The sequence below is a fragment of the Punica granatum genome, chromosome 5 (genome assembly GCF_007655135.1).
Source record: "Punica granatum isolate Tunisia-2019 chromosome 5, ASM765513v2, whole genome shotgun sequence".
Taxonomy (NCBI): Eukaryota; Viridiplantae; Streptophyta; class Magnoliopsida; order Myrtales; family Lythraceae; genus Punica; species Punica granatum.
In genome coordinates, this window is record NC_045131.1 from 10,261,791 (window position 1) to 10,285,103 (window position 23,313).

A 23,313-nucleotide genomic window follows, 5' to 3' on the forward strand; every position below is an offset into this window, starting at 1 on the left:
TTATATAAATACTTTAGTGGAATTGTAATAATTGTTAGAAAATGAATGCTTGAAAATTTATTATTAAATTGATTAAAAGATAAAAAAGTAATTACTGTGTTTTTGAGTAGTTTAAATGTAATAAATAGTTGAGATAATTTAGTTTTAAAAATTTGAATTGAATGGTAGTTAAGAAAAAGTACGTGAGATAATTTATTTTTATATTAAAAAATAAAATTAAAATGTAATGATTGCATTGTTGAATTGAAAAAAAATATATAGCGGAGTTAAGTGAAGTATTTTTCACTCCACAACCAAACATAGGCATTTTGGGAAACTTAAAAGTTACCAAAGAGATCCTTCTCTTATTTGGATAGTACTAGGCGCGCGATTCAATATGAATTTTTAATTATTGGTGAGTTAATTCTCTAATTACATAATTCTGCGTAAATACCATTATAATCAATGGTCTTCTAATTGTATCCAAAATTTATCATAATAAATAAATATATATAAATTGAATTTAGGGCAGAAATAACTAAATCGTATCGAAGAGGGAGAGCAACGGGCAAAATTCGGGGGAGGAAGAGAGAAAAGGGGAGTGTTTGGTGAGAATTGTAGAAGTTAAAGTGAGTAAGTGATTGAAGGATAATGAATTGACAAATTTGTTCCAAACTATTGAAATGGCTCCGAGTTTTTTTAAAAATTATCTGCAATTGACATTTTGGAAAGTTGAATATTAGATAAAAATCTTCTTCTCCCTTTTGTATTGTTATAGACTAGACGTGGACCTCTGTTGCGCACGGTGAACAAACTTAAATTACAAATTAAAATGAAAAAGATATATAAGTAAGAAAACAAAAGTTTGAAATCGGCTCATCAAGTTCACATTTTTTTTAAGTTAAGGTAATTTGAGATATATTTCATAAAATTTAAAAAATAATAAAAAATAAATTGAGTGAGTGAATGAACAGAAGAAGAAATATAAATTTATAGGAAGAGAGAGTGGATGAACGGGAGAGAGAAAGTAGGGTTAATTGGGTGATTATTAAAATAGAATTACTTTTATTGAATGTCTGCTATTAATTAGGATTATTTTAGTGAGGGTGTTTTAAGAAAGTGAAAGATAGACCAAAACTTCCCTTCTCGCTTTGGGAGCGTACTCAATTATTGGTTTAACAGTCAAAAATCAGGGCATCGCATCATTAGACCCGTCTTAACATAAATACATAAAGAAATTGTTAAGTGACGCAGCAACCTACATGATTTAACCATTTTTTATAAATCTTAAAAAAAAAACCACTGCTCAAACTAGAGTATAGACTTTTAAAATTAACATTTTGTACTATTGACAACAGAAAATTTTCGAGGTCCTTTTGTATAAAATATTTCTTTAAAAAATTAAATTTCATTAACTTTTTACTTAAAAAATCGAATTAATTTTATTTTCTTTTATTTCAAGTATTTAATACATAATAAATGTGATAATTCTATTTTACTCTTTGTATTGGTGCTTTATCCCATGCACTGCAGGGTTGTGTTTTTGTATAGATGTTATCATTTCTTATTTTAATCATTCATATTTTAAAAGATCAAATTTCATGATAGGAATTATAATAATTTTATATTATTGAATAAAATTGGAACTGTTCCATTACACAAAATGGAACGCTTGAAAAAATCCTCAATTATTTTAATAATTTAGAGTGTCTTTTTGTTAAAATTAGAGTAAGTTAAAGGTTCAATAATTTGTTTGCAATTAATTATCTTGTTTAATACGTGTCATATACTTTATTTAATTATTATAAAGTATATATCAGATTATTTAGTTCAAAAGTTACATTACAAGTTTGTTTTTACCATTTCTTAATTAAATACTGTTTATAAAATTATATTTTCAAATAAAATTATATTTTATATATGACTATAAGTTTATAGTGGCTTGGGACAAATTTTTCATTTTCATGACTACGAGTTTATAAAATTAGTGGATTGTAGTTTTTTTTTATTTGGAACTTTTATTTATAATGAATTAATTGTTCTTTGAACGCTTCTAGCCCTCTCATTGTATGTGATCTTTTTTACACTTTTTGTATCATTTTTATAGTAGTTATTTTGATATGGAAATAATGATTTTCTACTTAAGAATAATAAAAAAAAATTCAATAGTTACTTTCAAGTTTCAATAGTGACTCTTTGATGAATTAAACTAATTTTAAACTATTAATAATTATATTATAACTAAAGAACAAAATTAGTAAGCATTACATGTTCATTTAATAAAATTAGGATAAATTTAAATTGTTTGGTGATAATTTGTGACTAGCAGTACCAATTAATATATATTTTAGATGAATATTCAATTTGTAAGTTTTGTTTATATGAACTTGATTTAGACGCGGTTTTACAAATAATATAGCATCACATGCTCGCTTCAAATCTTTAATTTTTAATCTTTGTATATTATAATAACTCCGTAGAGTTAGTGGCCTAAGATAATATAACTTGTTTTAGTTTCAACAAAAAGATTGCGCGAGTTCTAAAACTATATAGAAAGTTAAACTTAAGTTCTAAAAGTATATATTAGGCTCAACTAGTCCTATACGTTTAGCTCGTTAAACATTTTCAATTCGATTGGTCTAATAATATTTTTATTTATTAAGATTTAGAAAAAAAATTTAAAAAAATAATAATAATAAAAAGGTGGGGGAGGGAGTCCCGCTAGTGGGGGTTGCCCCGCCCGCCACCTTGCCCCTGGCGAGGTTGCTTGAGGCGTTGTCATCCTCCGACGACCTCGCCTAGGGGAGGAGGCTGGTGGGATTCTGCTCCACCCCTCTCTGCTATTCCGCCGGCCTCCTCTACCTCCACAAGCGAGATTCTCCTCCCCTTGCTATTCTTCAATGGTAGAGATAAGAAGGGAGGAGAATCCCGCCAGTTAGGGCTCCCTTGCCGGCCTCCCCCCCCCTCCCGATGAGATCAGCAGAGGTCGATGACACCTCTAGCAACCTCGTCTAGGGGAAAGTGGTAGGTAGAAGAGCCCCCACCAGTGTGACTCCCTCTCTTTCCTTTTTTCCAAAAAATTCTTTTTATATTTTTAAAAAATTTAATAAATAAAAATATTGTTGGACTAATCAGGAGACGTTACATGGACTAGTTTAACGACATTAAGGGTTTCGAATTGAAAATTTTTAACTGGTCCAACATTTAGAACTTAAGTTTAACTTTCTACATAGTTCTAGGACTTCCACAATCTTTTAGCCATTTTTTTAGGATAGCATATATTATGCACATATACTAGTTCTCTATTCCGTACATCGTACATATTCATTTTCATATATTCATATACCATTTATCATCGTGATTATTTACATTTTGAAACACTGATTTTTCTGAATAAAAATAATAAAATTTTCAATAATTAAATATAATATCAAATATTTATCTTAACATTTTTGGGAAAAATAGGATTAACTTAATTATTTTTTTACCATATAGCAATTTAATTATTATAATAATATTTTGGCACTATTTATTTCAATCGATATGCGTCATTATAATTTTATTAATTATCAATATAGATCGAGATATATTGAGTTTAGTAATTAGAATAAAACTTCATTTCACTAGTTTTTAAAATAATATTTATGATATTCTTATTATTAGAATGTTATCTTTTGTTTTATTTATGAGTTTAAACTCTTAGCCTTATATCATGATATTTTTCATTTATAAGACCATATTTTTTTTGAAAATTATATTTATGAATTTAAGCTCACAACGCTATATCATAATATTTTTCATTTATAAGACCATGATTTAAAAAAATATATATTTTTATTTATGAGCTTAAAAAATTATATTTTTTATTTCCAAATCGGTATTAATCGGGTCGAATCCAAACAGACTCGAAATGAGGTGCAACAAGCCCGACCCGAGCTGGGTCGAAGCCAACCCGACCCAATCCTGATCAGATCTGGATGGGCAGAGGGAATTGCTCGGTGGAAGCACAGAAGTAGCAAATTCAAAGGCAGAGTAGCAGCAATCTGGCCTCCTCTGGTGTGGTAATGTATAGAGATTTTAGATCACCAAATATGTCTCCAATGAAGCTTCAAGCATCCACCAATGTCAACGACTTCACGGCGAGAGCTCATCAAACCAAACACCATGTTGTAGGGAGGGGTATGCCGAGGACCTCAACAAGATCTGATAGGGAGACTCGACCGTGAAAGGCTGGAGGAGAAGCGCCGAGTAGGGCGGACGAGCCGAAGAAGTAAAAGTCGCTACGGGGGGAGAAGAAAGAAGAAGAACCGCTAGAGAGGGGGAAAGGTGAAGCGAACATAGCCGCTCGGCAAAAACCACCGACACGGTGGTTGAGAGGGAAGAAGGAAAATAGAGGAGGAAACCCTTTTCCCAACGAAGTAGATAAAATGAAATTTCGGTTTTGTCAGGTTTTAGAGTTGAGTAGAGCTGAGTTTTGATTATAATTGGTTTGTGATGTTCATGTTATTGAATTATGAGAAAAAGTGTGAAAAATAACGAATAGTTGAGATAAAATAATAATTGTATTGTTGAATTATGAAAAAAGTAATGAATAGTTGAGATAATTTAGTATTAAAAATTGAATTGAATGATTAAAAAAATTGGAGAAAAAAAAGAAAAAGTAATAATTGCATTGTTGAATTGAAGATAAGTGGACTAGAGTTAAATTTTTTTGTGAAATCAAACGGGTATAATTATTTTCTTTTTATATTTTTATTTTTATGAAAGTATAATCCACTTGCTCGCAATGTGCAAACATTTCGACTAATTTCTAAAATTATGATCACCAAAATATCGACCAATGGAGCCTTAACTTATGATTCAATAAACATATTTACTTCAATGCAAGATCCTTTAAGGCCAATAATATAGCCTATAGATCTTTTTTTTTAATTGCAACGGTGGTTTAAAAAGTTTCATAAAGGTTACAAGTTGGTCCAAAAAGTTTTTTTGGTAATTTATTGGTACATTAAGTTTCAAAACCGTTTTGATGTAATGCATTCCGTCATTTGACGTCGTTAGTTCGACGCTGATATTGCTTATTACGTGTCAATGTGTTATCTAATATGACTTAAATTTTAAAATGAAAATTTTGTTTTAAATTTTAAAAATAAAAACAAATAATAAATAAAACAAATCTAAATTTATGTCTAAATTTATGTTTGGAGATAGAGTTATACTCTGTTTAATTCTACTCCAAACTTTTTAAAATTACAAATGACCCAAATTTTTCAAAAGTTTTCAATTTTGCCCCGCCCTTCTTTCTCATCTACACGTTTACTGTTCATCATGTTCTCTTCCCCTGTTCATCGTCCCGACCTCTCCTTCGACTCAAGCGCAATCCGCCCCCGAGCCTGCCCTCTCCTTCGACTCGGTGCGATCCGTCTTGACCCCGCCCCCCATCTCTATGTCTCTTTCTCAATCAAATCAAGCCCTCGCTTGGCTCTCTCGCACTCCATTTCTCACTGTAGTCTGCTCCAACATTCTTCGGTATGGCTAGCATTGAACCGGAGCATGAGCACGAGGAAGAAAATGATGCCGCTGCCACCGCTGACAACGAGAACATCAGTGCCCAGATTACACCCATTGTTAAGCTCAAGGAAGTCGCAGTCACACCCGTGAAGAAGACGAACTTCGACCCCATCCTCGATCTTCAAATCTCCTCACTTACTCCGTTACCAACCTTAAAATCCTAGGATCTGAAAACCCTCGATTCGCTTCACAATCGCAATTGCAGGATGGCCATCCTCGATCTTCAAATTATCAATTGGTGAAATGAAGACAGAGGGAGAGAACTTGCAGAAGAGAGATAAAGTTGAGAAGGAAGAGAGGGAGAAGGTGGGGTACATTTTGAAAAATTTTAAATTTTTGGGTCGTTTTACAATTTTAAAAAGTTTGAAGTAGAGTTAAACATGGTATAACTCCATTTCCAAACATAAATTTAGATTTGTTTTTATTTTTTAAATGAAAAACAAAATTTTCATTTTAAAATTTGAACCATATTAGATAAACACTAACACGTAATAAGTCACGTCAGCTTCGAGCTAACGATGTCAAATATGAGATGACGGAATGCACTATATTGAAACGATTTTAAAACTTAATATACCAATAAGTTACAAAAAAAACTTTTTGGACCAACCCGTAACTTTTATGAAACATTTTGGACCATTAGTGCAATTAATCCATTTTTTAAACTAATATTAAGTATTATACGGACTATAAAGGTTTTATATATAAATATGCATGCGATCCAACATGCCAGCAACTTGGGGATGTAGCTCAAATGGTAGAGCGCTCGCTTTGCATGCCGCATCTCCACTCTGCTTTCACTTTTATTTCCTAATTTTTTAATGTAATATTTATTTATTTTCACTTTATTTATTTCTTTAGCTTCTATAATTTCTCAATTAATTAATTAACAGAGTCTCTCTTTTCGTCTCCCTCGAGGCATTCCACTTCGATCTTCAGTCGCGCCACAGTCACAGTCACAGCCAGTTCCCGCCCATTCCCTCTCTCTCCCTCCCCTCCATTTTCGCCTCTTCATCTCTCCACCAATCCCGAGGGTTTCTCCTCCGCCTCCAAACTTCTTCCGGACGCGGCGGCAGCAGCTACTTTGTCGGTGCAGCATGGAGGCGGATCACATTGCTCGGCTGCTGAGCGACACTCTCAGCTTCGACGCCGACGTCGTCCGCGCTGCAACCGAATCTCTGGACCGCTTGTCTCCTCTCCCGAGCTTCCCCTACCACCTCCTCTCCATCGCCACCGGTAAGGCTCTATCCTGAAGCTCCGGCTGCTTCATTTCATGCTCTTGCTTCAAGGCATAGGTGGAGCAATTGTTCGATGGGGACCGGATTTTTGAGTTCGCTGTCTTTGTAGTCGGAATACGGAGCTCGATTGATCTTATTTGGAGATTCTTTTCGCAGTTGTCGCGATTCGCTTGAAAATTACTTCGTTGTTCAGTGGTTTCTTTTATGCACATTGATAGGAAATGGAGAGCGAGGCCAGAAGGTAGCTGCTGCTACATACCTTAAGAATTTCACTCGGAGAAACCTAGATGGTGAGAATCCACAGTCAAATGTGAGTAAGGAGTTCAAGGACCAGCTTCTACGGGCTTTGCTTCAAGTGGAACCGGAAATTTTGAAGGTTTTGATAGAAGTGGTACGTGTAATCTCCTGACCTCCTTGTTTTGGAAATTCAATCCTCACTCCTGTCCATTTTTTTCTACTGCCATCAAATGTATGCTGAAAAATGTCGTGATATCCTACAGTTCAGGATAACTGCTAATTCAGAGTATGTTAAGCGAGATTCGTGGCCTGAACTCATACCTGAACTGCGTCTGGCTATTCAAAACAGTGATCAAATTAGTAACCGTACAGATTGTGGGTGGAAAACTGTAAACGCCGTCACAGTTCTCCAAGCTCTTATCAGGCCTTTCCAGGTATTAATTATGTTTAATGCCCTTCAAGCTTCAAGTAGACCTTTCAACCTTGGAGTAAACTTATGATTAGAAGTTATAAGTGCTTGGATGTGGACTTTATGTCTCGATAGAAGTGTTGCCCTACTTCCATGCCACATATAGTGTGTTCGTGGAACATGACAAAACATTCATATTCAAAGGTGACGTACTCTATATTTTTGCGCATGTTTTTTGGCAGTACTTCTTAAATCCCAAAGTTGCTGTGGAGCCAGTGCCGCCTCAGCTGGAGTTGATTGCAGATGAAATAATTGTGCCATTGCTCTCCGTTTTCCATAATATTCTGGACAAGGTAGGTATTATTTAATTTTATTTCCCTCACCTTTTTTGGGGAAGATAGTATTTATATTTCCAATAATTTGCCATTGTGAATTATATGGTGCTGGTGCATAAAATAGGTCAAAGCTGCTCGTGGTACAAAAGGGGTAGATTTGGAGAAAATCCTCCTCCTTGTATGCAAATGCATATATTTTGCTGTAAGTTGAGCTTCCCCAGGGCCGATGCCATTAAATTTTGAGATCCATATTCTATATATGCTTTTGGTGATTTTTATTTTCATAATTATATAGCTTTAATTCTGCTGCATTCTACTTTATCAAGTGCAGATGATTACTTTGTTTCCTTCAGATGAAAATCTGGCTTTCTCATGTATATGGGCATGTTGCTTCTAGGATGTTGACTGGTACTATCTTCGAGGAATACAAGTCTATTCTTTGAGGATGTAGTTTTTTAAGATTTACTAGGGTCCATAAACCATTCTAAAATAAGCTTTATCTAGTTAGGGATGCTGTTGTTTCTATTGCTAATGTTATTGGTCATTATGGTTGCTTCTTCTATGCCATGAAGGAGAGAAGTTATCCTAATTGATTCTCTGTATGAACTGGTTATAGCTCATGAGTTCTCATGTTTGCACCCTCTAGATACTTGAAAAAATTACTATACCTCTTGTAGTTCATACACTCTTCATAAATGTTTTCTGATCTAAATTTAGTTTATTAGGTGAGATCGCATATGCCGTCTTGTTTGGCTCCTCACGTGGCTTCGTTTTGTCATGATTTATTCGGGATCCTGGACTCTTTATCTTTTGATACTGTGGTGTCATTCGGGGATGAGCACTCGCTGAGGTTGAAAACTGCAAAGAGGTGTTTACTGATTTTCTGTGCCTTGATAACCCGGCATCGAAAACACTCTGACAAGTAAATCACTTGTAACTTTATAAGATGTTTATTTAAATAAATAGAAGTGAAAGTAACACTCTGGCAATGCTTTTGACAGGTTGATGGCAGACATGATCAATTGTGCTTTGAAAATTGTTAAGCACAGCTCAATCGTCAGTGTAAGAATTATTCTAATCGTGAGATGTTGGCTAAATTCTCTTTGTTTCATGTTTATCTCCAATTTCTTCCATGGGTCATTGTAATGCTGAAGCTATTCTATTTGCTGACTCATTCTTCATTTCAACTGACTAGTGATTTCATCATCAAATGCAGAGACTCGATTTCCAGTCAGAAAGGATAATATCACTTGCCTTCGATGTCATTTCACATGTTCTAGAAACTGGTCCAGTGAGTGAACAATCTAAATGTGTAGTAGCTGCATACTAGATGGTGTCTTGTGCATTTCGCTTTTCTGAAACTGTAAAAGATTTTTAAATCAGGGCTGGAGATTAGTTTCCCCTCACTTCTCATCTTTGTTGGACTCTGCAATTTTCCCAACATTGGTAATGAATGAAAAGGTACTATCTCAACCCACCAACTCATCATTGAGTTACATATGATGGATCCCTTTTTTTCCCCTAATGAAACTGCGGTAATTTGGCAAATTTCTACGCTGCTAATAGGATATCTCGGAGTGGGAAGAAGATGCAGATGAGTACATTAGGAAGAATCTTCCATCTGATCTGGTATGAAACTTATATACTCACTAGACATCTGCATGTATGTTAGAAATCGTTATTGCAGGTGTTAATTCTGAAATTGAACCTATGGCTACAGGAGGAAATTTCTGGATGGAGGGATGATTTATTCTCAGCGAGGAAAAGTGCAACAAACTTACTTGGTGTTATATCAATGTCAAAGGTATATACTTCTAGAAGAAACATGCAGGATAAGCTTTACCAATTGGACCTTTTCATTTCCCCCTTCACTTCCTGTTGATTCTTGTAGGGTCCTCCAGGTGGAAATTCAAGTAGTGCTTCTTCTTCTTTGTTGAAACGTAAAAAGGGTGAAAAGAGCAAGAGAACTAACCAGCGCTCTTCCATGGGGGAGCTTTTGGTGCTTCCATTTTTGTCCAAGTTCCCCCTTCCCACTGCTGCTAATGCATCGCAGTTGCAAGTTTTGAATAAGTGAGTATAATGAATGTTACTGTCAGATTGGTAATGAAAGGGGCTCTGCCATGGTTCATCTTGACGTGAGGAGAAAAGTTCTAATCAATCAACCCTCAAAATTTTATTCCTATGATGCCGTCAGAACAACAGATTATTACTAAAATAATTAGTTCAGTGTCCTAGAGTGACTATAGTCGTGCTATAATATGTTTACATAACGCATCCAATTCTTGGCTGTTACAAAAGCATCTCATTTTGACTATGCATATTAGAAGAAAATGCTTTCTGTTATCTATTTTAGTTCTGTCACTCTATTTAGGTGGGGACTATGAAAATACATTTCTAGTGGAACTACATTTTTATGAACCTATTCATGCAATTGGAACTTGAAAGATTACAGTTAAGCATCATATCCAGAGCCATTTGTTTTTTCTCGTGATTCCTTCTATTACCGATAACCAATTGAGTAGCGTTGCTGTGCCATGCAAATTTATCATATTTTCTAGAAGTCTTACTTGGAGATTTGTTTCTTTTGACTGAGATAGATGGTTTCTTTTGATACTTGTCTCTCGTTGCTGTAATTTATTGTCTTACTTGTTACTGAAATGTGCGTTCCTGTTGCTTCTTGGACATTCTATGGATTGACTGTCGCAGTTATTTTGGTGTTCTAATGGCATATGGTGGCCTGTCAGATGTAAGCAAATTTTTGGTACTTCGTTAACAAGCTCAAGCATTTCCTCATAGGACGAAGTGAAATGTTATATTTACTGCTGCAAATGCAGTTTCTTAGGGAGCAGAATCCCGGATTCACGCCAACTCTGCTTCGAAGTAGGCTGCTGCCGCTGTATACAATACCGGAGCAGGTACCTTATTTGATTGCCTCTGCAAACTGGGTGCTTGGAGAACTTGCATCCTGTCTACCTGATGTAAGATCCAATTTCGTTTGATTATCAATGTTTACATTGCTCTCAAAGAAAACTTTCCTTTATGCAATAGATTATATCATACTTTTGGTAGCTATCGTTTGTTACTCTACATCCTCATTTCTCACCATCGGAATTACATTATTGCAATTTTAAATGTCTGATGCATCTGACTCGGACTTCCCTTCAGGAGATGAGCTCAGATATATATTCCTCATTACTGAAGGCATTGGCTATGGTAGACACGGCAGATACTACTTGTTATCCTGTTAGAGTTTCTGCTGCTGGGGCAATTTCTCAACTACTTGAAGTAGGTCTTTAGTAAAATCTGTGGGTTGTCAATTATGATACGAAACGAGTAGAATTATATTCTAAAATATGATCTTTCCTGGATATCTTTCTGCAGAATGATTACCAGCCATCTGAATGGATGCCACTGCTCAACATAGTAATTGGTAGAATTGGATATGAGGATGAGGAAAGCTGTATCTTGTTTAAACTTCTTAGTTCTGTGGTAGAATCTGGGAATGAGAATGTCACCGTTCATATCCCTGATATAATTTCATCACTGGTTGGAGCAATAGTGAAGTATTTACCTCCTAACATGGAGCCATGGCCTCAAGTATGTCTCACTCATTATTCTAACTGCTTTTGACTTGTTTCTTTTCTGATATTAGGATCAACATTGTGTGACTTGTCACATAAAAAATTGTGCATAAAAAACAATTAAGGAGTTCTGCAGCTCTTATTAGAATTGGACAAATCAGGAAGTTGTTTGAAGGGACAATCTATGTTTATGAGTTTTTGTTTGGTTTCAATGAGTTTGTCCTTTTGCATATGAGTTTATCTCGAATGATTTTGTATGAAGCCTGTGAGTTATTAAATGACAGTTTTAGCAATGAGCATCTAATTACAAGCCTCTGTAGGTGGTTGAACAAGGTTTTGAAGCTTTGGCCGTGATCGTTCATTCTTGGGAGAGTTGTGTGGTCGAAGAAAGTGGTGAGGGTGAATCCAATGAGAAGTGGGCATCTGGTCAAGCTACCATTGGTAGAGCTTTCTCTGCTCTCTTGCAAGAGGCTTGGCTTAAACCAAAGCAAACTTCGGTTGGTCTTCCTTCTAACCTCGTAATCTAAAAAGTAGCTCAGTGTGATGGCATTTGATGAATGGATAAATATTGGTATCTGTCTCAGCCTTTTTAGTGCAGAACTCAACTGCTTTCTGTCATGTTATGTTCTATTGATGACTAGCTATGCCTGACCTACCTTATGGTTTTGAAATGGACATTTTTACTGGGTGGATATCTGATCAGTTTGTTGTATTGTTGGTTTCTTGAAATGGCAAACTTATGAGTGCATCTATTTGTTTGCAAGAAATCTTACTGTATAGGATGTATTGAGCGAAAAGCATTTCCAGCTCTGCGTTGACCTGATAACCTCAAGGGATTTGGGATCGTGCCACCTTTATTTTGATCTATGTGAAGAGATTAGTCACATATCATGGCAAATATTATGTTAGACCTGCTTGTGGCCTTTTATCTGGATCTTTATGCTTCCTTGCTGGATCCTCCCTGAGCTGAGGATCTCTATGTAGATATCTCTTAAGAACTTAATTCCGAAGATTCGTGTAATTGCTTTTATTAACAGTAAATTCACCTTCACTCAATGTCTCTAATTTAATGTTGAATTTGTATAGGGTCAGGAGATCCAGATTTCTGCGCCTCCATCATGCATAGATGATTCATCAACACTGCTAAAGTCTATCATGCTTTCTGTGACTGGAACCAACATAATTACGGAATTTAAAGTGTCAGAATTGTTGTCAGTATGGGCTGATCTGATAGCAGATTGGCATGCTTGGGAGGAATCAGAGGACTTATCAGTCTTCGACTGCATCAAAGAGGCTGTCAGTCTATATACCAAGTATGGGCTGCCTGATTTCTTAACTAAACGGACACCGCCCCCTCCTGCGCCACCAGTCCCAAGAGGATCCATCATTGAGGGCATTGGTGCTTTTATCACTGAGGCCATTGCTCAGTATCCATCTGCTACCTGGAGAGCAAGCTCGTGTGTGCATCTGCTACTTCACTTGCCAAGTTATGCATCTGAATTAGATGTGAAGCAGTCGCTAGCAATATCTTTCAGCCAAGCAGCATTTTCTCATTTCAGGGAGATCCGAACCAGACCTTCTGCAATGTGGAGGCCTTTATTGCTTGTCATATCATCATGCTATTTGTATTACCCTGACGTAGTGGAACGGATTTTGAATAAGATTGAAGATGGAGGATTTGCTGTGTGGGCATCTGCATTGTCTTCTCTTGCATCTAGCTCTTTTGAGCCTAAACTATCGCGAGCATCGGAGTTGAAGTTACTTGGTTAGTTTTGTCCCTCCTATGCTTTCTTCATGTCTGGGGTGTGATTTTTTTTTTTACCCTAATTATTCTTCAAACATTGACCAAGAAGATCAGGTCAAGGGGTTACAATTTAGCTGTCTATTAATTGTGGATACTGCAATGTGAAAGATTTGATGTTGCCCCTGAAGAACTATTTGGCTCTTAATAGGTCTTAATTCAGTGCTTTTTTTAGAATGGTTTCTCTGAAGGTACAATTGACAAGACAATTCATTTAAATATCTGGTGATTCGCAGTAATGGCTTTGGGGAAGGTCGTTGAGAGGTTTCTGGAACAGGGGGAACCAGGGAATGGATTGGTAAATGACTGTTCCAATTCTCTGCTAGAGGCAACTGTTCAGTTGAAGGAAGTGCAGGAAGGAATGGAAGATGAGGAAGACGAGGATGTGGACGAAGAAGAAGATGATAATTACAGTGAGGATGAGGATTCTGATGACGAAGATGATGAGGTGCACTTTGAATTTTGATCATTTTGCTCATTGGGAGAAAAGGGCCTATGCCAGAATCTTATAAAAGCAATTGGCATTCTTCAAGGAGAAATCATGAAGATCCTTGACTTTATTGTTATGTTTCAATTTACTGGCAGGACTCTGAGATCGACGAGCTTGAAGAAACCCAAGAAGAATTCCTTGATAGATATGCCAGAGCTGCTGTCGATCTTGAAAATGGCTTAGTTGTCGAAGAGGGAGATGTGGAAGATCAAGAATATGAGCCTGAATTAGGTAATCCCATCAATCTTTGATATTCAAAGTATTCTTTGGCTATTTTCGGAAAGGGTACTTTACAGACATAGATTCATGGGGTTTGATATGCATACGACTAATTTTGCAATTTCATAGTAAGTTTGGTTGTGACATCGTTAGCATTAATTAATATGGAATAGGTTGTTTGGAGGAGGTGGATATTCAAAGAGCAGTCTTTTCATTGATAGCGAGGCATCGCGATGTTCTTATAAAGGGTCAGGTATTGCAATCTCAGATCATTTCAAACTTCCTAAATGCCTTTCCTGAGCAGAGTAAAATGTTTATTTATTCTGCATGAAACAAATCCTGTGGTTATTATTTGTCTCGTGTTATTTATGCCTTTGATGGAAATACACATACTTAGTTGCTAGAGGACCGTGCGGGTGTTTATACAATTTGATTGGTGGAAATGGGTATTGGTGTCTGATTCATTTCATGAACCGATTTCTCTGTTTTGTGAAACATATTTGCAATGGTTGGTTAGTTTGTAATGACTAAATGCATGTTACTTTGACCTTTTGAGTTCCCTGGGATTTTCTTAATAATTTTTCTGGTCTCTGGCATAAAAATGATAAGTTCTTGATGCCGTTATCTGCAATTCGATTACTTGCTGGCACGACCACTTGACAACTAACACCTACTAAGGTACACATCTTCTCGGCTTTGGCTATTGATATCTCGAGGGTTGATTGCTTGCCCCGTGTCATGGCATGAGGAATTTTTTCGCATGCAGAGAGAGAGCTGAGACTCAGATTCTCCGGCTTAAAAGGAAAGAGGAATAGGAGCATAAAATTAAATTACTTCAGTGTTGGGAAGATATATTCTCGGGTAGTATGGGAACAGAATTTTGCTTTCGGGAAAGAGCCGAAGCAAGAATCTTTGCAAAAGCAAGTATCAATTCAATTTCACCCACTTTAGAGCAAGTTGCAGTGTGGTCTTGCTTTTGCAATTTCCTTTCATCCTATGTTTCATTCTCTATCTGTATGTCTCAGTTGTTTCTATTGTTTTCTCCCTTAACGTCTAGGCCACGGTAATTCCTCCATTATGAAGGGAGAAAAGAAAACTTTAGGTCTTGTTTGCCAAATGAATAATTTTTTTAACTCTACTGTTGACTACAGTATACAGTAATAAAGCTATTGAAAGTAGGGATTCTTTTTCGGGTGAATTTTGAAGGTTTATAGAGACTAATAGCGAAGCTTTGAATTGCAGTCTGCCGTATAAATATATGTTAAGTTCCTTACCATAACAAAATTTTTGTTATTTAATGAGAACTTTATTGTTTTCGGACGGAAGAACCAACTAGAGTCTTGCTAAATAGTGAGGAACTTGTTCTTTTACGTGATATCGATTTATTTGATGCCTAAAATCATATTTTAAAGACAATATGAAAGCTTTTTAATAGTAAGTTTCCTTTTTCTCAGTGCGCATCACTTATTTTTCGGAAATATGACGGTTTGATGAATTTAGGTTTGAGCTGAGTTAGTCCAAGGGATAAAGTTTGTTATTAATATTTAGTAAAACCAACTTTTCGGAGAGAATCTTCATCCCTGTAATGCGGGGTCGCGGGGTCTCCAAATAGTAAATGCTTTGATCTATAAGTCAAACTTGAAAAGCGGATTAAATTTTAAGACTCATTTTTCTTTCATTACTTGGGTTGTCTGAATTTTGTCATACTAATTTTCAGAATCTTGTGAAGTTCCCGTAGCGTACAGAGCGAATTATCACGCGAAAGGCATTTTGGTAACTTTAAAGAAGTTCGAATCTTGAAATTAGGTGGATACATGAATTTTTTCTTAATCAATAAATCAAATTCCTTCGAGTTCTGTTTATTTCTATCTTATTGACGCTTTTTTACTAGTAAGAATAATCTTGTCTTAAGATTTATTTCCCCACATTGACTTTCTTTTCCTTCACAAATGAGGTGTAGTCCCATTAGTAACGAGCTGGTTTTTTAAGCATTAGGTTGGGGATTCGGAGACTTGGGAGCAAATAAAAGGGGAAAGTTTCTCTATTTGTTATCATACTCGCTTGCGATAGTAGTATTTCAATCATAGACTTGTGGACGGGTGGTATTCTTCTGATATTTCATTGGAGTCACGGTGACGAGTCCAAATTCTTGGGTTTTGGTGGAGTTATGGTTCAAATCGGACATTGCGCGGTGGGATACGAGCTCGTATGATTATGTTTCTGTGAGGTTACCAGGCCGGTCGCCTTCCAACCTCTTTTACCTATCAAAACCCTTTCTTTTCCTTTAGAAGATTAAGAATTAGTCGGGATCCATAAAAATTCTAGATAGTAGGTGGTGTTCATCGAAAAGAAAGGAACCATTCAAGGGTAGTAACAGCATTTTCGAGCTAAATAATTTGCGTCCATAGAAAACAAATTCTTTTTTCCATGATCATGGTTTTTTTCTTGGATAAACCCATAAGCTCAGTTGACCTTTAATTCGATTTCATGAAGAAGTTGTGCAGCTCTGAGATGGTGATCTCCTCTCTAGTCTTGTCTTTTTTCTCGTCTTTTTTCGACTTTTTTTTTTCGGTCGAACATTTTTTGACTTGGGATAGGCGGATAAAATAATTTTCTTGATGTACCATTTCCTTGTTTTTATTGGTAGACAATACATAATTTGCCCCGGTGATGTGACAAATATTTTATTCGTCTAGAACTTTTTTTTTTTTTTAATGAGTATTCGTTTAGAACATTTTCTATGACCTACGAAAATAGACAATTATGTTTCCCTTTCACCAAGAAAAGTATGGTACTACCTAACAAAGGAAGCTTCCAGTCCATTCCCTCTCCCCCGTTTCCGACTCTTCTGATGCATTGCATTATATCCAATTGAATAAATCTTCTTTTGTTTTTATTTTTATTTTTTATTTTTTTGTTCTTGTTGGGTTGGAGTGACGCCTGAGGAGCCACGCGGTGGCCTCCTGTCCTGGCCTTTCCCTCCCCATTCGTCCTGTTTATATCCCCTTTCACCACTCTTAAAAATGTTAAAAATAAATAAGTGAATAAATAAATAAAAGGGCTGGAAAACTCACTTGGAGATGTTTGAATGTCATGAAATTACAGAAGTTGGTCGAGTTTGCCTAATGCATTGTACGCATATAAATTACTCAAAATATTGTTTATCGTAATCTTTATTTTTTGTTGCATGGGCACATGATATTTCGTCTTTACCCTGAAGGTAGATTTCTTCCTATGACCCACCTTAAGTAAAATATTGTGTTTGGTATTTGAATTGAATTGAGTTCTGGTTTTAATTGGTTTATAATGATTATGTTGTTGAATTATGAGAAAAAAAGTGTGAAAAAATAATGAATAGTTGAGAGAAAGTAATGATTGTGTTGTTGAATTGTGAAAAAAATAATGAATAATTAAGAGAATTTAGTATTAAAAATTGAATTGAATGGTTAAAAAAATTAAAGAAAAAAAGTAATAATTGTGTTGTTAAATTGAAGATTAGTGAAGTTGAGTTAAAATTTTTTTTCTAAAGCCAAACAGGTGTTCGGCTTCCAAGTAGGTATGCAATCTGGAGCCGGATATGTATGCACTTTCCGAACAAATTATTAATATGCAGAAACCATAGATATCATTTCTCGCGTAGTATAAGAGTTGATTGTCATATGAATTTTCGTATAGTATGTTGTGAAAGTGTGTTATGATTATGATCTTAAAATCTTCGCATGGTATGGCATGAAACAAAACAAAAGTCTTGACCTCTGGCTCTGCTTGGCCGTCAGTCACAGCTTGTGCATTTTTACATTGTTCGGTTCATCCCCTAGCTGACAAGTGTCACGCGTCGAAGTAATGCATTCAATCATAGTTTTACTCGAACACACTGCTATTTATATATATATATATATCCACTAGTAAAACTCCCCACGCTTCACCGAGGAGATAATTTGTTATACAATATCAACTCCTCAATTGACCAAAAAAAGTTTGTCAATGACATATATAAATATAAATTAATATGTTACTCAACAATTAACTAAAAAGTAGTCGACAAATTTATAGAGAAATTAATATAATTTGAAACAACACTTTATTTAAAAAATGTTGTTTGAATTATTGTTTCAAGTATCTTAATTTAGAAATTGGCAAAAAAAACTAATTTAGATACATTTATATATACTAACAAAAGAAAGTTATTAGATGAGATTCTTTAATATTTTTTTAATGGACTCCTGAGTAAATTAGTTTTACTCAAGAATTTTTAAAAAGGTAGATACACCAATTTCTGCTCTGGTTAAGAAAATTGTAAACACCGTTATCGATAGAGTTCGGGTTTTGCCTAGAGTTAGTTATAAGTTAGCTAGTTCTACTTTTGCTAGTAAATTGGGCTCTAGAGCCATTGATAATTTTGTTGCCTAGTTCTCTTGAGTTTGATGTTTGAAGTGTTTAGCAGCTTTGCGTAGAGCTTGGGATGGTGTCGGACAGTGTAAGTACATTTTTGATAGAACGAAAGATATCAACACTTAAAAAAAAAAAAAAAAGAGTTCCTTTTTAAAGTCTGGGGGTATTGATGGTATTTCCAAGAATTTGAGGCAAGATAACGTAAACATATGAGAACCACACCAAAAACGGTGCGGATTTGCTGGGAGAAGAATCGAATCCGTCTTCTGCGTGTCTCCGATTTCTTAAGCCAAGCCATCCCCAAAAAAGCCTCTCTCTCTCTCTCTCTCTGCCCAAACACCAAAAAAAAAAAGGAAAAAAGAAAAAAAGAAACAAAAAAACAGAAAACCAGACACACAGACCACAACTCTCTCTCTCTCTCCCCCCCCCCCCCCCCCGGCGACCCCGAAGTCCTCTCTCTCTCTCTCTCTCTCTCTTCCTCCCTCCTTCCCTCCCCCCGCTCTCCTCCTGTTCTCTCCCCTGTCATGGCTGTTCCCGAGGATTAGGGTTTTTTTGGGCGGGTAAATTTTGTACGAAATGTTGCACATAACCCCCCTTTCTCCCTCCAATCCCTCCGTTCTTGCACCCCCGGAATCCCCTGGGTCGCGCATGGCTTGATTTCTGCTCCCTTCACCCCCTTCCTGGTATGCCCCTTCTCCCGATTTCGCCTGCTTTTTTTTATTAGGGTTTATGATATTCGGGGCCCGCCCTTCATGCCTATCCCTTGGTTTCTTTGTTATGTCGGTGGTCGGTGTTCTTATTTGCGCCTTGTGCGCTTGGATTCGTGATTCCTTGTTGCTGTTGCGCTCCTCTTGTGAATACTTTCTGATGAATGCAAGAGTTGAAGGGGGTGTTTATGTTGTTATCGAGCTGTGCTGCGTGGTTCCTCTAAAAATTTTCTCGTTTGCCTTAAGCTTAATTTGTGTGTGAGTGATGGTGGGATGTTGATTACACGGTAGCTTTCTTTGACGTGGTCTAGTTAGCTTCTTCTTAGAGCTTGCTTCTGTGCCTGTTTTGTGCATTTCCTTCCTCCATTGTTTTGTCCCTCACGAAAATATACGAGTAGAGTTCTTTTATGCGACGCCGCATGAGATTTTGTATATGTGTAGTAATATATAAAATTATTTTAGAACTTGTTGCGGTTTTCATTGACGACTTATTGGATAATATGCTGTTGATCTATGACACTCTTTTTAAGTATACATTTGACCTGACATTTCTGTCCCAACTCCGCAGAGGTGGCTGTCCTGGTATGGAAATGCGTAATTCCAAAGAACATGGAAATGGACAAACTTACATGGTATCATTATTTGCTGAATTATATTCAGTTTGTGACTCTTGAAACACCAAGCAAGAGGAACGTGATCTTGTTTTTACCCTAACAAGGTTGCTGCCTGTAATAGTATTTAATTCTAGCTCTATTTCCTTGTGTTTAGATTCAGGGTGCCGAGTCAAGCCAGCTGATGGCAAATCCACAGTTTGAACAAGTCGAAAGCATGTATACTGAAGGAGCCCCTGAGTTTGTTGTCGATCAGGGTTTATACTATCCTACTGCCACTAACTATGGTTATTACTGTACAGGTAATAATGTAAACCCTCTCTGTGGTTGTAAGTGTCATTATATGATATAGGTTCTTATCTGATGAGCATGTTTATGCTGTTTTCTTAGGATTTGGAGCACCCACTGATTGGGAGGACCACCATAGGATTTTTGGTGTAGATGGTCCAGATGTCCAGTTCAATGTAATTCCACTCTCTCTTGCTCCCGTTTCTCCTATCTTTACCTGTGCTACTGTCTCACTTGTGGTGACTCACTTTCTCTTGCTTTGCTTTGCCGCAGGGTGTTCAAACGGAAAGTTTGCCTTATGTATATTATACCCCTGGCTATGGCTATGCCGAATCTCCATACAACCCATACAATCCTTACATTCCTGGTGCAATGATAGGAGTTGATAACCCATTTGTTGGGGCACAACAGTATTATACTGTTCCTCCATATCAGAATTCTGTCTCTTCTTCTGGTTACATTCCAATTATTGTTCAATCAGATATCGCGTCGCCTGAAGCCCTGTTAAATACTGGGACCACTAATATTAGATCTGAAGGAAGAGGTTCAAAAAACAATTTTGCCTCTCCATCAGCCACCTTTGTCAGGAACGCATCCAAAACTTCAAACCATGCAAATCTCAATAGGCTTTCAGATGGGGCAAAAGACTCTGGATTGGGCAAGCCAGCTGTCCCGTATGGAGGCCTTTCTGGAGGGGCTGTTCCTACTTCTACCTCTCGTGCTTTTCAGGTGCAAATTGATGCTTTACCTTCTAAATTCTTCCACCAAACAGAGAATTGCAGATATTATTTCTCTGTGATAGTGACGTCCGTTCAGGGTTAAAAATTAAAAATATATGGTGTGTAATGAGTCTATCCCCATGTATCTTAAGAATGGCCAGAAATTTTGCACTTTGTCACCTCTCCATGGTTATCCTTGTTTAAGGATAGCTTTGTTACTTCAAATTTGTTTATTTCTATGATGGTGGTGAATTGTATGGGGAATTTTTATGCTAATGATTACCAGATCAATTAGAGTTTTCCTCGTCTTTCCAAGCTTCTAAATGCTCTGTTTGAATTTGCAGGGTAGAAGTGCTTCAAGCTCAATCCAGCCTTTAGATAGTAACTTTAGCGGAAAGGTTCCATCTCATCGTGGCCAGTTCAAGGTTGGTTTTTCTGAGTTTGGATCAAGTGGTCATGGATGGGTCTCATCGGAGAAGCCTCGACCAAAGTTCCATCTAGGCCGACTGCAGGACAATGTCAATGGGCCTGCTGATTCATTCGGAGAACAGAACCGGGGCCCAAGGACCAACAGACCAAAAAGTCAGCTAGCTGTGAAAGCCTATACCACCAAGGCAGGGGATGCTAACGCTCAAGGAATAATTATTATTGATACTGACCAGTATAACAAGGACGATTTCCCTCTTGACTATGAGGATGGCAAGTTCTTTGTGATAAAGTCGTACAGTGAGGATGATGTTCACAAGAGTATAAAATACAATGTCTGGTCATCTACACCTCACGGAAACAAGAAGCTGCAGAGTGCCTATGAGGATGTGCAAAAATTAGCTGCTGGGAAGCCCAGGGGCTGCCCTATTTTCTTATTCTTCTCTGTAAGTTGCTTCGACCTGGCTATCTTGGATAGTTTTAGCACAATACTTTGTTGGTGAGTTTTAATTTATTCATCTCCTTTTTGCAGGTTAATGCCAGCGGTCAGTTCTGTGGTGTTGCTGAGATGATTGGACCAGTGGACTTCCATAAGGATATGGACTTTTGGCAGCAAGACAAATGGAGTGGAAGCTTCCCTGTAAAATGGCACTTCATTAAAGATGTGCAGAACACTGCCTTTAGGCATATCATTCTAGAGAACAATGAGAACAAGCCAGTCACTAATAGCAGAGATACACAAGAGGTACTATTTCCTCTCTGGATCTCATGGACATATATTTTGGCATATCAACTATTATTCTTTGATTCGGTTTCCAGTTCTTACATGATGGAAGATTTTGTGGCATGATAACATGTTTAGGATTTCTTGTCAACGAGCTGTTAATAGATCTTGCAAAAAACTCCATTGCAGATATTTTATAAGCAGGGGATGGAGATGCTCAAAATATTCAAGAGTCACGCATTGAAGACGTCTATTCTCGATGACTTCATGTATTATGAGAATCGTCAGAAGATGATGCAGGAGGAGAGAGCTCGGTTACTGGTTAGAAGTTTCCAGAACCCATTTTCAGTGCCTGCTCTTGATCCACCTCGTAAATTGTTGACCATCATCAATGAACCACTGAATCAAGAGGCAATTGGCGACCGCAAAGAACCGAACATTGTAAGAAAGAATACAGTGACTGGGAACGAGTCGGTTGATCGAAACTCCAACAAGAAATCACCTGAGGAGGCTTCTGCTGGAGAAGGCAAGGATGATATAACATCAGGGTTGAAGATCGGTTCACTCACTATCAATCCCAAAAATGAAGAGGAATCAGCTGAAGTGGCTCCCTCAACTGGCGCTACCAAAGTTGATACGGAACAGTCGGAAGTTGTGACGGTTGGATCAATGCCGGTTAAGGTCAACGGGTTTAATGAAGCTTCAGGATCTTTAACTGTGGGGACTATCCCACTCGATCCTTGGGCCCTCCAGGAGGCTGACACGGAAGGATCTGCCTCCACAGGTGGCACCCCGAAACTAATCACAAGGACAGGTTAATGATTCAGCATGTCGTCCCTCGTCATACTGTGTCCCTGGGGACGGATCTCATCCTTGCCTCGGGGGTTGCTTTGGACGTGGACGAGGTTCGATCGTTGTTCTTGTCATTTGCCATTTTACTGTTTCTTTTAATTGGAGTAACCGTTTTATAGATGGATGATGTTCTTTGTGACCCCCCGTCTTCATCACTTTCAAATTGCTGCAATTTGTATGTTTTTGGTTCTAAAAGTTTGATGGTTCTGGGGGGAGATAGTGGGGGTTTATGTTCTTGCTGCTGAAATTTCCATTATTTGGGAAATAAAAAAAAAAAAAAAGGATCAACCCTAAATATTCTTCAGATTTATATTGGAGATACAAATGTCTCCTTTCGTCTTATTGAGTAAAACATTGCTTATGATCCCATTAATCGTATTGTGCCCTGTTAGTTTTTCATTATTATGTTTCTGTGCACAAAAGGAAGGAAGTTATGGCCGTGCGGAGAGATTTTTTCGGTTTTGCAGCCCGGCGAGATCAAGTGTCAGGAGGTTAAGTGGGCAGGCATTTGGGATTGTTGTCGGACTATCACTTGTATGATCATCCGAAGTTGTGCGAGAATTATTTTGAGAAAACACACTTAGTCGGGTCAATTGTGAAAAGAAAAAGAAGAAAAATGGACCCGTGTTGGCTTTGTTTTGAAGCACATGGTCTTGTATTTGTCCTTGTACGACCGGGGCTGTCAGATATACACAGCTTTCCACACGAGTGCAAATATGACGGCCTAGTAGTAC

The 23,313-nt window shown here is 37.0% G+C and overlaps 2 protein-coding genes across 5 annotated transcripts; both read left to right on the forward strand.

The window, feature by feature from the left end:
- Positions 1-6,417: 6,417 nt before the first annotated feature.
- LOC116207369 (importin beta-like SAD2 homolog) lies at positions 6,418-14,816 on the forward strand. Of its 4 annotated transcripts, XM_031540278.1 has the most exons (23): positions 6,418-6,786; positions 7,007-7,179; positions 7,289-7,459; positions 7,677-7,787; positions 7,894-7,971; positions 8,495-8,691; positions 8,771-8,831; positions 8,986-9,060; positions 9,153-9,230; positions 9,336-9,398; positions 9,490-9,573; positions 9,661-9,839; positions 10,476-10,515; positions 10,604-10,747; positions 10,935-11,054; positions 11,151-11,366; positions 11,671-11,847; positions 12,437-13,115; positions 13,388-13,599; positions 13,737-13,872; positions 14,034-14,113; positions 14,470-14,538; positions 14,627-14,816. In XM_031540278.1, exons 1-22 carry the CDS (start codon positions 6,648-6,650, stop codon positions 14,518-14,520), a joined length of 3,264 nt encoding a protein of 1,087 aa, XP_031396138.1. In that variant the 5' UTR covers positions 6,418-6,647; the 3' UTR covers positions 14,521-14,538; positions 14,627-14,816. The 4 variants fall into 4 exon arrangements, with proteins under 4 accessions (XP_031396138.1, XP_031396137.1, XP_031396139.1 ...); XM_031540277.1 differs by lacking the exon at positions 14,470-14,538 and having other exon boundaries at positions 14,539-14,816; XM_031540279.1 differs by lacking the exons at positions 14,470-14,538; positions 14,627-14,816 and having other exon boundaries at positions 6,419-6,786; positions 10,604-10,684; positions 14,034-14,421.
- Positions 14,817-18,672: 3,856 nt separating this feature from the next.
- Positions 18,673-22,976, forward strand: LOC116207371 (YTH domain-containing protein ECT4). The gene is made up of 8 exons (XM_031540280.1): positions 18,673-18,935; positions 19,528-19,591; positions 19,728-19,872; positions 19,961-20,034; positions 20,132-20,587; positions 20,922-21,449; positions 21,536-21,748; positions 21,917-22,976. The coding sequence occupies exons 2-8, from the start codon at positions 19,544-19,546 to the stop codon at positions 22,544-22,546; spliced, it is 2,094 nt and encodes a 697-aa protein (XP_031396140.1). The 5' UTR covers positions 18,673-18,935; positions 19,528-19,543; the 3' UTR covers positions 22,547-22,976.
- Positions 22,977-23,313: the final 337 nt, after the last annotated feature.